Source organism: Perissodus microlepis, chromosome 3, assembly GCF_051167445.1.
Source record: "Perissodus microlepis isolate ML-2025 ecotype Zambia chromosome 3, ASM5116744v1, whole genome shotgun sequence".
Lineage (NCBI taxonomy): Eukaryota > Metazoa > Chordata > Actinopteri > Cichliformes > Cichlidae > Perissodus > Perissodus microlepis.
Genome location: NC_140463.1, coordinates 18947149 through 18958768, shown reverse-complemented (window position 1 = coordinate 18958768; position 11620 = coordinate 18947149). Strand labels below are relative to the sequence as shown.

The window sequence follows — 11620 nt, the reverse complement described above, 5'->3', positions numbered from 1 at the left end:
AACCGTAAATATAGAGTCCAGGTCACTGTGATTTTGGTGACAAGGCTGGAAAATGGGTACATCTGAGGCTTGTTTGACTCTGTGAGAAGAACAATGTTTTTATTATTATACAGTACGCGCAAAAACATACGAAACAGGAAAGTGAGGTGCTTTTTTTTCTTTCTTTTTTGTTTTTTGATTAACATCTCAATACAAACACTACCATGTTGTAAAATTCTCAATGTGAACCTATTATGTCCATTTCTAAATCTTTTGTAAAGGAAAAAGGGTTTAATGGCACACATGGATGCTGCAGCTCTCTGCAGGTGCTTTGTTTACTGTGCGATGTATATGTATGAGTGTGGTTGTTTGCTTTCAACTACTGCTGTGTGTTGGGTGAGTTGACTTATACTCATCAGAATCATCTGAGCTTGGGAATAGGCTTTGAAAGGACTGTAGACAGCTGTACTGGCATCATGGTAACGGTTGTATACCCACCATCTATGCTAAAGTTATCATAGCCATGGGTAAGCTGCTTAGAGCAGTTAGTAGCCAGCATGACTTTTACCGTGATGTACTGCACATCATAGCTGAGTATTTCAACCAGGTTGTGCAATGATGTTGTTTTCACCCCTCACTGGACAAAGATAATAGCAACATCCACAGAGGAAATACAGCACCTCTTTACCACATTTGGGTCGTTGTCTGTCAGATGATATGGCCAATGACAGTGTAAACATTGAGGGCAGTGAACACCAGAAAGGCAGACAGACCAGACCTAGCGACCAGGAGGTTCCTCAGAGAGTTCAGATCAGCTGTCCAAGGCCTTAACTGAGATCTTAAAGGCATTGCTGTCCCAGTCCTTCATCCCACTATGCCTGAAGTCAGCCACAATCCAGCTTCCCAAAAAGACTGCCATCAACTACTACCCAGCAGTCGCTCTGACACCTTTTACAATGATGTGTTTTGAGGTACCGATCTGACGCCTGCCTCCCAACGTCTGACCCTCTTCAAACTCATACAGAGCCAACAGATCAACAGAAGATGCCAAGATTACAGCACTCCCCACCACCATCTCCCACTTGAAACAACATAGGTGTTACGCTTGGCTGCTCTTTATTGACATTAGCTCTATAACATCATATTCCTGGACAGAATGACAGTAAAACTGCTGAATATTAGACTTCATTCACCTGCTGCTCGATCAGAGATTTTTTCTGTGTACAGAGAACCAGACCGGTGCCCATCTTTCCACAGCCCTTAATCTTAATACCAGCTCTTCACAAGGTTTTGTGTAAGTCCTCTACTGTAGACAGACAGTAATTTTGAATATCATGTTGTAAGAAGTATAGCTAATGAATGCAGAATTTAATGTGAGGTGTTGAGTGTGATACCTTTCCATGTTGGTCACAGGCTGCAATCACCTGATCAAAGAGAGAAAATTGTTTAGAATTGTATTTTCTTTATATATTTTCCCAGTTTCTGTCTTTGGTTTGTTACAAAGGCATGTAGGTTACATAATTTTATTATCATGCAAAAGTTAACAGAACTCTATCCTTAAACTACTCAGTCTTCTCTTTCTCAGTTTTGACTCTCCAAAGAGAACGATTTCAGTCTGTCAGTGCGGAAACTTCCAAAAATCACCAAATAAAGAATCATCAAGAGTCCATGAATATTTAGGAATATTTTTCTCTATTTAAAAGTAATTTAAAACTTACAAATCTTCATCAGTGTTGTGCTTCAGTCTGCAGCTTCACTTTCTGCAGCATGTGAAGGCTTTATATATGTTTTGACTGCAGGTGCTGACACGCCTTCATGGTTCAGACTGGTTACTAACAGAGCAGAGTTCAGATGTGTTACATTACAATCCAGTTCCTCATGACTTACTGTTAGCACTGTGTTCTTTTAATGCTTTAAAACTAAAAACAATGAGCTGAATTTCATTCTCCTCATCACTCAGATCAAAAGTTTGAACAACAACTTTTGAAAGTTTTAGGCACATTTAGTCATTTGCTGGTGTGGTCGTTCATCTAGAGGTTGTATTTTACCTCATTTTAAGAAGAGGAACTAGATATTTTTGGTTATAACAGACTTAAAAGAAATGAAAATTCATCATAGTGTCTATAAGTGAGTTAAAGTTTATGTTGTCTTCTTAATCTTTTTTTTAAGTTGCAATTGGGGTTTTTTTGTTTTTTTGTTTTTTTTATAACAGGATTTTATAGTAATCTGTAGTTTGCATGGTGAAGAAAATGTGTGGGGTCAGAAATTCCTGACTGAACTTTAAACAGCTGAGCCTGACTGACTTTCACTCACTCTCTCTGCTGAAAGGTGGGGTCATGTTGCTGTTGGTGCAAAGTCTGAGATGGGGTTAGATGTCACTGTGGGAATGAACACGAATCTTCTCAGGTGTGATTTATTGAGAAACACTTTCAGTTTTATAAATAACAAATGAGTTCAGAAAATAAAAGAACTTCATGAATCATTTCACATTTACCCCAGAGGAAAAGAAGCACAGCTTACTCTCAGCAGAATATTTAATGAAGAACAGAAATACAGATTTGTTATAAGCAGATAGGAAGTGATTTCACTTTTAACATGTAATTATCTATCTTGTCTTTTCAGTGTGGCCACTGTGCGGACCTCATTCTGTTAGAGTTCCTTTAAACAAATTAATCAGTTTGACTCAAATCATTTTGAACATCAAACATTTTGAACGTCGCCACAGAGAGCGCTGTGCGGGCATCTCTCAGTGTCTGTGCTAGGATCAGTTGCGCAGGCAACAGTTCACTATTGCCTCTTCACAGGAAAACGATGATCTGGGTCTTTTTACTTTTAAAATCATTTATTTTAAGATTTTAGTTGTAATTCAGTAAACTATCATAACCCTAGATGGAACACGATGCAATCCTGGGCCACTTTGGACCCCAGAAGGCCTAGATTCTCTATCCTAATACAGGCTATTCACAGCCAACCATATATTTATCCTGGTGATAAATTAAAATTGACAAATAACATATCAGTGATTCCAATGATAGTGATAGAAAATCTTTTAGATGTTTTTTTTTTTTTAATTTCCATTCATTGTGGTGTTATAGAGACAGGAGATTAAAATAATTATCTCTTTGAATCACGGCTCACTGGGAAAACCTAAGTCACATCTGCAAATCAGTGTACACAAAAATGACAAGCAGCATTCACACATCTTACAACAAAGATAAAATATAAAACTGAATGTGTAAAATCAAAAAGTTTATGAATTTAGTGTAAATTCCATTTCATTGTGAAGTCCCCATAAAGAACTAATGTTGATGGACGCTGCCGGAGAAATACTTAAGTGGAGCTCTGCACAAGATTAAGCAGGTGGCCAAAGATAGTTGTCCGCTGTCTCTCTGTCTTTCTTTCTTATGCGCTTTGATATCTACAGTCAGTCTTAGAAATATATCTGACAAGTGGGATGGAGGCAGAATTTATCCAGGGAAGAGCAGTTTTATTACAAACTATAGCACCTCATATCATATCTGAAATCTGTCTTTTCAGTCTCCCTCCCACAGGCAGCCAGTTTCATTTCCAGAAGTGAACAAACGTGTGTTTCAGCAAGACTGCAGCCTCCATAAACCTCTGTGAGTGGACTTCATCCTTATATCAGAATACTGATTCTCCTTCGGCTGCCTCTGAACTTCACGTTGTTAGATTCTTGCTCCCTCATCAGCTCTGCCCATGTTTGAGCCGCTAATATGCGCAGTTTTAGCTCGTCACTGAAATGACGTCTAAACATGTTTGTTCAGATAAATCCGTTAAATGAGTGCAATGTTGGGCCATCTGCGGGTTTTTGTGATTCTGTCTATTGTGCTAATTTGCGCTGCTCACTAAGTTAGTGTCAAGTAATTAATGAGCTCAGTTCTGCATGAAGTAACACGAAGAAACGATTCCACCTTAAATCTGTCGGTATCTGTTGGTTTATACTTTAATGAATTAAAAAAAATTTATGCAGCTCTAATTTTGAAATTGAACTAAATAACTGTGGAAACTCTGCATTCCTCTTATAGTCACTGACTCATTCACATCTCCACTTGAAGATAACCGCTCTGCTCCTGTTCCTTCCCTTTATTAATTATAATAACACTGGATAAAGAGAGGATCAGAGCTGTAGACAGATGACTTTAATATTTGTACATAAAGCAGGTAGACATCAAAGCATGTAACTGAACTCACATGTTTTACTCGTTGTTTAGATACATGTGATCAGTGAACTTTATCTCATATAATTAAATCTATGATTAGAAGAAAATATTATGGATGTCACTTATTTCTAAGCTCTGGTTAAAGCCCTGACCTCATGTGTTGATGACTCTTCATCTCTGTCTCCTCTCACATGGAAAAGATGATCATCCTCACCTCATGTGTCTCTGGTTAGTTTACAGCTTCACTTTATGAACTCCAAATAAAGCTCAACAACAGATTTGTTCCAGTTCTCAGTGTGTCTGCTCCTCTCTTTCCCTCTCTGTCTCCTCAACAGGATCATTTGTAGTCAATGTGACACAGACCTGCTATCAGGCAGAGGAGAACCACAACATCACACTGGAGTGGACGTTCACCACCCATCCTGAGAGATCCAACAAAACTCTCAACATCCTCTGTGAACTCTTCATCAGTGATAAAGTCTCAGTCCTGTATCAGGTTCATGAAGGTGTTGAGGTGTCAGAGTCTCAGGATGAAAAGTTTTCAGGACGAGTCCAGAGTGACAAAGACGCCCTCAGAGAAGGACGAATCAGACTTCAACTGTCCAGACTCAGGACTGATGACTCGGGTCTGTACCTGTGTGAGGTGGACACGGATTATGGCTTCAGTGTTGGAAGATGTCAGCTTAATATCACTGGTGAGTTGTTTCAGTAAACTATAAATGAATTCAGATCAAAGTCAGAGTGAAGTATGTAATGTTAATTTTTATGATGGTGCGCTTTCTTTGCTATTGTGCAGTTTTGGTGATTAATGTGAAAATTATTTGGTAAGATTGAAATTTAATTTAAGCACCTTTTCATCTGGGCCCACGTTCACTAAAAGTTTCTTTCAGTGTTAAAATTCAAAGCTCATGCTCATATCCACATGGAGTCGATAAAGTTAGACGAGAAAAAAAAAAAAGACTCTAAAGTAGCTGGCAGCACCTGGAGCTGCTTAAATTTCCACTTTAAATGGAATTTAGCTGAAAAGAAAGGACAAGGAAGCGACACCTGGTGGCTGCACGACTTAATACACAGGAAACCAAACCAAATAAAAAATGGCATTGAAGGTGAGGATTCCCAAATGCAGATGAAAATCTGATATTTCATATATTGTAATTTCACAATCATAAAAATAAACTCTTAATAATGTCAGATTATTATATTATCTTATGCCAAGTTATACCCCTAATTAAAGATTGTGAAATTATTATGTAGTTTTAGTTTGCATTATTCTCCTGAATTAGAAGAAGGTGATAACTATTACATTTATTAAACTGATTTGTATTACATTATACTGCTGATTTATTGTGAATGGATGATATTGTTTTATGATGCATTATACTGCTGATTTATAAGAAATATTGTTTTCTGAGAATCACGGGCTTGGTGTATTACGATAGCATAAACCGTTCACAAGCTTCTTCTGTCTGAAAAAAGTCAACTTCCCTTAGTTATATCATGGGATGAGCAGAGAAGCAGGTGTGGGGAAGTGGCAATGCCTGGAGATTTAAAAACCTGAGTGGCCTAGGCTCAAAAACTTTTTTGTACATATTTATTTTAGTTCATATTTGAAGTTGATGTCGTGTTACGTTTTGTTCCTGCTGAATATCAGTTTCCACTTAACTTTAAAATCTGAAAAAATAGTCCATTTTTTTCCACTTTAAACTGTTGTTCCATTGTCATAACAGTACAATAATGTAAAATGACTGCCAGAAAAAGCTGAGGTTATTCTGAAGAAAGGGGCAAAAACATTCACTTATAGTATGATTTCTGGCCAAAAATACCAAATAAGTCCAGGCAGCCTGTATGATACTTGGTCAATAAAGGGCTAATATTGACTGGTTCTCACATACCTGTATTTAGCCACGTCCCTGCTCAAGATGATTGTAGAAGTTGTGATCAGCTCAACCATGATAACAGAAAAATACTTTTAAAGAAGGATCAGAGTTTCTTTTTATTATTCCTGCAAAACACTTATCACATTTTTATGGAGATGAATGTGTTTGAAAACCATTTAATTTGTTTACTGCCTCATATATCAACTACTACACCTGCTGCACCCTCTCACCTTTGATGGTGTTTGAGGGAGCGAAACAATTTAAAATAAACATAAACTTAAATGCAACATAAGCATCATGTCAGTGGCTGCTTTATCTGTATGTTTAGGATCATTTTCCTCCTGCATTGACTGAAACTGAAGGACTGTTTGTTAACTTCAGTGAGAACTCTGACATTTCTAAACTGAAGTTTATTTATATAGAAGAAAGTGTTAACAAGCTTAAAAGTTGATGTGAGCAGTAAATAAAAAGGGTTAAACACACAGTATCGCTCTCAAACTGCTCCTCTTCCTGGAGTGAAGCACAGCCTGATAACCCTCCCTCTTCTTCCTGCTCTTAAACACAGCACCTCCTCTCTGTCCACGTGTTTCCTCGTTCCCTCCCCTTCAGATCTGCACTTTGAAGATGGGTGTAACCAACATGTGGTGACGTGTAAGAGCTGACAGGCTCCATTCACTGCAGAAACATGTTGTTGAGATCAGAGCTCAGACTAGTTTCAGTTATAAGGAAGAGAAACTCACACAGTCACTGACACTGAGAGGAGAAATGGCACAGAAAGGAGTTCAGCTGGACCGAGAAACCTTCTCTTGTTCCATCTGTTTGGATCTACTGAAGGATCCGGTGACTACAGCCTGTGGACACAGCTACTGCAGGAACTGTATTAAAGGTTTCTGGGATGAAGAGGACAGGAAGGGAATCCACAGCTGCCCTCAGTGCAGGAAGACTTTCACACCGAGGCCTGTCCTGGAGAAAAACACCATGTTAGCAGCTTTAGTGGAGCAGCTGAAGAAGACTGGACTCCAAGCTGCTCCAGCTGATCACTGCTATGCTGGACCTGAAGATGTGGCCTGTGATTTCTGCACTGGGAGGAAGCTGAAAGCCATCAAGTCCTGTTTATTCTGTCTGGCCTCTTACTGTGAGAAACACCTCCAACCTCACTATGATGTGGCTCCATTAAAGAAACACAAGCTGGTGGCCCCCTCCAAGAAGCTCCAGGAGAACATCTGCTCTCGTCATGATGAGGTGATGAAGATTTTCTGTCGTACTGATCAGCAGAGTATCTGTTATCTCTGCACAATGGATGAACATAAAGGCCATGAAACAGTCCCAGCTGCAGCAGAAAGGACTGAGAAGCAGAAGGAGCTCGAGGTGAGACGACTCAACATCCAGCAGAGAATCCAGGAGCGAGAGAAAGATGTGAAGCTGCTTCAACAGGAGGTGGAGGCCATCAATGGCTCTGCTGATAAAGCAGTGGAGGACAGTGAGAAGATGTTCACTGAGCTGATCCGTCTCCTCCAGAAAAGAAGCTCTGATGTGAAGCAGCAGGTCAGATCCCAGCAGGAAACTGAAGTGAGTCGAGTCAAAGAGCTTCAGGAGAAGCTGGAGCAGGAGATCGCTGAGCTGAAGAGGAAAGACGGCGAGCTGGAGCAGCTCTCACACACAGAGGATCACAACCAGTTTCTACACAACTACCCCTCACTGTCAGCACTCAGTGAGTCTACACACTCATCCAGCATCAATATTCGTCCTCTGAGCTACTTTGAGGATGTGACAGCAGCTGTGTCAGAGACCAGAGATAAACTACAGGATATTCTGAGAGAGGAATGGACAAACATCTCACTGACAGTCACTGAAGTGGATGTTTTACTGTCACCAGCAGAGCCAAAGACCAGAGCTGGATTCTTAAAATATTCACATGAAATCACACTGGATCCAAACACAGCAAACACACATCTGTTATTATCTGAGGGGAACAGAAAAGTAACATCTATGAACCAACAACAGTCTTATTCTGATCATCCAGACAGATTCACTCAAAATCATCAGGTCTTGAGTAGAGAGAGTCTTACTGGACGTTGTTACTGGGAGGTGGAGTGGAGAGGGGAAAGAGTTTGTGTAGCAGTCGCATACAAGAATATCAGCAGAGCAGGGACGGAATGCAATGAATGTGGATTTGGATACAATAACAAATCTTGGGCATTATATTGGTACTCAGGCAGTTTTAAATTTCTTCACAACAATGTCCACACTGTCCTCTCAGGTCCTCGGCCCTCCAGAGTAGGAGTGTACCTGGATCACAGAGCAGGTATTCTGTCTTTCTACAGCGTCTCTGAAACCATGACTCTCCTCCACAGAGTCCAGACCACATTCACTCAGCCGCTCTATGCTGGACTTTGGGTTTATGGAGACACTGCAGAGTTGATTAAAGTCAAACAGAGAAGACAGGTTCATGTTGATCCCTGACCATTATATGTACTTGTGTAGTTTCTAAATGAGGCTTTACATTTTAGAAGCTGAGAAGTTCAGTGGTCCATTGATGTGTGAAAATAATATTGCACTGATTCAAACTGTACTTACATTTATATACCTTACATCAATATAAATCTGAATTTGTTCTTATGGCTGATAATCATGTGAGTTTAAATGATACTACTCTTCATATTCAGCATGTTTGAAATCTGTCATCAGTCTGGTTAGTGGTTTTATTCTGTAGTTGCTGTAGTGGGTTGTCAAATGCAACAATATATTGGAGCTGCAGTGATTCATCAGTTAGTCAATGATTAGAGAATTGATTGTTTTATCATTATTTTAGTCACATTTAAAGCTGGTTCCAGTTTCTGAAATGTGAAGATTGTTGATTTTCTTGATCATATATGACTGTAAACTTAATGTCTTTGAGGTTTGAACTTTTAAAATGTAACAAAAATTTAATACTTAATGTTTGACATTTAATATAATTTTTCAGATTTAAGTTTGATCACACTTGATCATTTATACATTTAAATACAGACACTAAATGATACAGGCCTGTATATTGTGGAGGATAGATATGTTTCTTTGCCCTGAGCTGTGTCTGGCAGGCAGAGCGTCTCCACAAATCTGATGCTTCTGATTTGGAGAAAAGGAGCTGAGGGAGACACCTGGTGGACAAACACAGACATGACAGGAAGAAAGACTAAAGTGCAGAGTGGAGACAAACAGCTGGAAATACTTGTTGGAAAGGATTGTCATGCTTCAGAAAAACACACAGCACACACTCTAACAGTCCTTTATTTGCACTGAAGGAGACACGTGAAGAAACCAAATCACACAATAATGAAGTGAACACATTTATAGTCAGTGTTCAAGATGATGGATAGAAATGAAAATCAAGGAGCATTTATACATTTTTACGTCTGTGTCACAGAAACTGTTCAGCTATTCTCTGTTTATTATTCTATTTATCAGGAACCTCTGTTGATTTTATATGTAAAGGATTTTTCTTCTATCACTGAACCTTTTAAGGGTTTTCTCATAGTAGTTTTGGGGAGTTTTTAATTAGATTTACAGCTTCAGAATAACTTTGTGATGTCAGATTAGAAAGTCTGTGTCCAACCCTGGTGTTTGATCAGATGTTTGATCCCTGCAGGGTTGGATTTTTTTATATGAATGTTGAATTTGTTGTACTGGAATTGAGTTATATTTTTACTTTACCGTTGTAAAGTGGATCTGCCAACAGTTTATCGCTTTGAACAAAGGTTCTTTACACTAAAATGAGGCAGGAGATGTGCTTCCAAGATTTATTATTCAGACAGAGAAAGCAACTTTTAAAAAAACCTAAAAAAAACCTACAAATTCAACCATACAGGCAAGAGGAGTTCAGGACTGAGGCTTACGAGCAGGTGAGAATGGTCAACACAAAAAAGGAAGGCGGATCCATCAAATAAATAAATAAATAAATAAAAAATAGATCAACTCAGGCACTTTTGAACGTGCACTCAATCGTGAAGGGAATCCGGTCCTGGATCAGTCCGGGGTGCTACTGAAACAGGGAAGAATGATTAGATGATGTTTGCCGGCTGAAAAAAGCAGCATTCACTGACACCACAACCCTGAACCCGCTGCTCCTCCCCTGCAGCCACAAACCACACCCTGCCACAAATACCTCAAACTTTACATGAGCAAAATCGTGCAACAACAACGCATTAACCTCACAACTTTTCAAGACACGCAAATTAAACAATGCTTCATCAAAGAAAAGCAATACACAGTTAACCCCACCTCAAACAGGTACACACACACTCACTTTAAATTATTAAGGCTCCATTTAAGACATCGAACATGGTCACTGCTCAAGTGACAGAACTGCACAAAACCACACTGAATGCAGAGGACACAAACCAATGCACACAGCAGCAAAAAGAACTACAGCAACACAACCGAGAACAAACGAGAGGCACAAAACAGGAAAACAAACTGAGAACAAAACAGCAGGATATCCCTCAGCAGCAGCTACAATATCTTCAGACTGACAAACTGCATTTAGCAGAACAACAATTTAAATTCAAAGAACAGGAAACTGCAGTTTATACAAACCGGGTCCACTAAACTACTCCACCTGAACAGGAGAGGAGCGCTTCCTGAACCGGTGTTTGTCAAAACATCAGACATTGTCAGATTGGCCGAAAACGGCGTTCACGCCGCCGTCGCTCCAGTACAGCTGAGCAGACTGCAACCGTGGGAGAGAGTGACTGTGTTTCACACGCTCAGCTCGAGCTTTCTGATCCTGGACTTCATGACAGATCTACCACTGTGAGTAACACTGTTTCGTCTTCCGTGGACTCTGTGTCTCCTGAATCAGAAAACTCTGTTACTGTGTGTTTGAACTCTACAGACATTATTCAGAGTGACCCCTCGGTGTCAAGTTATTCGCCGGTTGTCCTCGTTAGTGATCTTTGTGTTCCTGAGCCGTCAGACTCTGGTAATGCTCGCAGTGTTTTCTCTGAGTTAGCCAATAAGGATTTTCCAGCTGTTGAGCTGAACAAAGGACTGTTATTCCACCCCAGACTCACCTACACGCTGTTACTGGCACTGTATCCCCGCTGGACTGTTTTACTCCTCAGCCTGTTGATTCTGAGGTTTCCCAGCCTGAGCCCAGCCACACACCATCAACAGCTGTAAATAAAACAGTGCGTGCTGAGGAGCACAAACAGTCAAAGACTTTGTGTTCTGTAGCCGATGCTCTTTCTAGTGACTGGTTTGTGTTCCAACCTGTTTTGTCTTTTCACATTTCCGGTGTTGCCCAGCCAGCCCTGGACACAGTACAACTTCTGCATCTGACACTTCCTGTGTTGGTCCGACAGTTTCCCAGTCTGTGCTCTTTTCTGCGCCTCAGCTGGTAAACGTAAATGGTAACAGAGTGCAACCTGCCACAGTTAAACTGGCTAAAATGCTTGAACTTAGCACAAACTTTGTTGGTTCCTGTTTACACCTCAGGTTCTTCTTATTTTATATATATGGCCTGGTCATGGGGAATGAGACAGAGCACAGAAAATATTCGTTTTTGTTTTTTGGCTTTTTTTTAATTTCTCCAAATGATCTCGG

At 39.9% G+C, this 11620-nt stretch overlaps 1 protein-coding gene across 2 annotated transcripts; it reads left to right on the top strand.

Moving 5' to 3' along the window:
* The first annotated feature begins 6433 nt into the window (after positions 1–6433).
* On the top strand, positions 6434–11291 carry LOC146390358 (tripartite motif-containing protein 16-like). 2 transcript variants are annotated; one of them, XM_084923418.1, is made up of 2 exons: positions 6434–7606; positions 8314–8464. In XM_084923418.1, exons 1-2 carry the CDS (start codon positions 6803–6805, stop codon positions 8368–8370), a joined length of 861 nt encoding a protein of 286 aa, XP_084779544.1. In that variant the 5' UTR covers positions 6434–6802; the 3' UTR covers positions 8371–8464. The 2 variants fall into 2 exon arrangements, with proteins under 2 accessions (XP_084779544.1, XP_084779543.1); XM_084923417.1 differs by having other exon boundaries at positions 6436–11291.
* Positions 11292–11620: the final 329 nt, after the last annotated feature.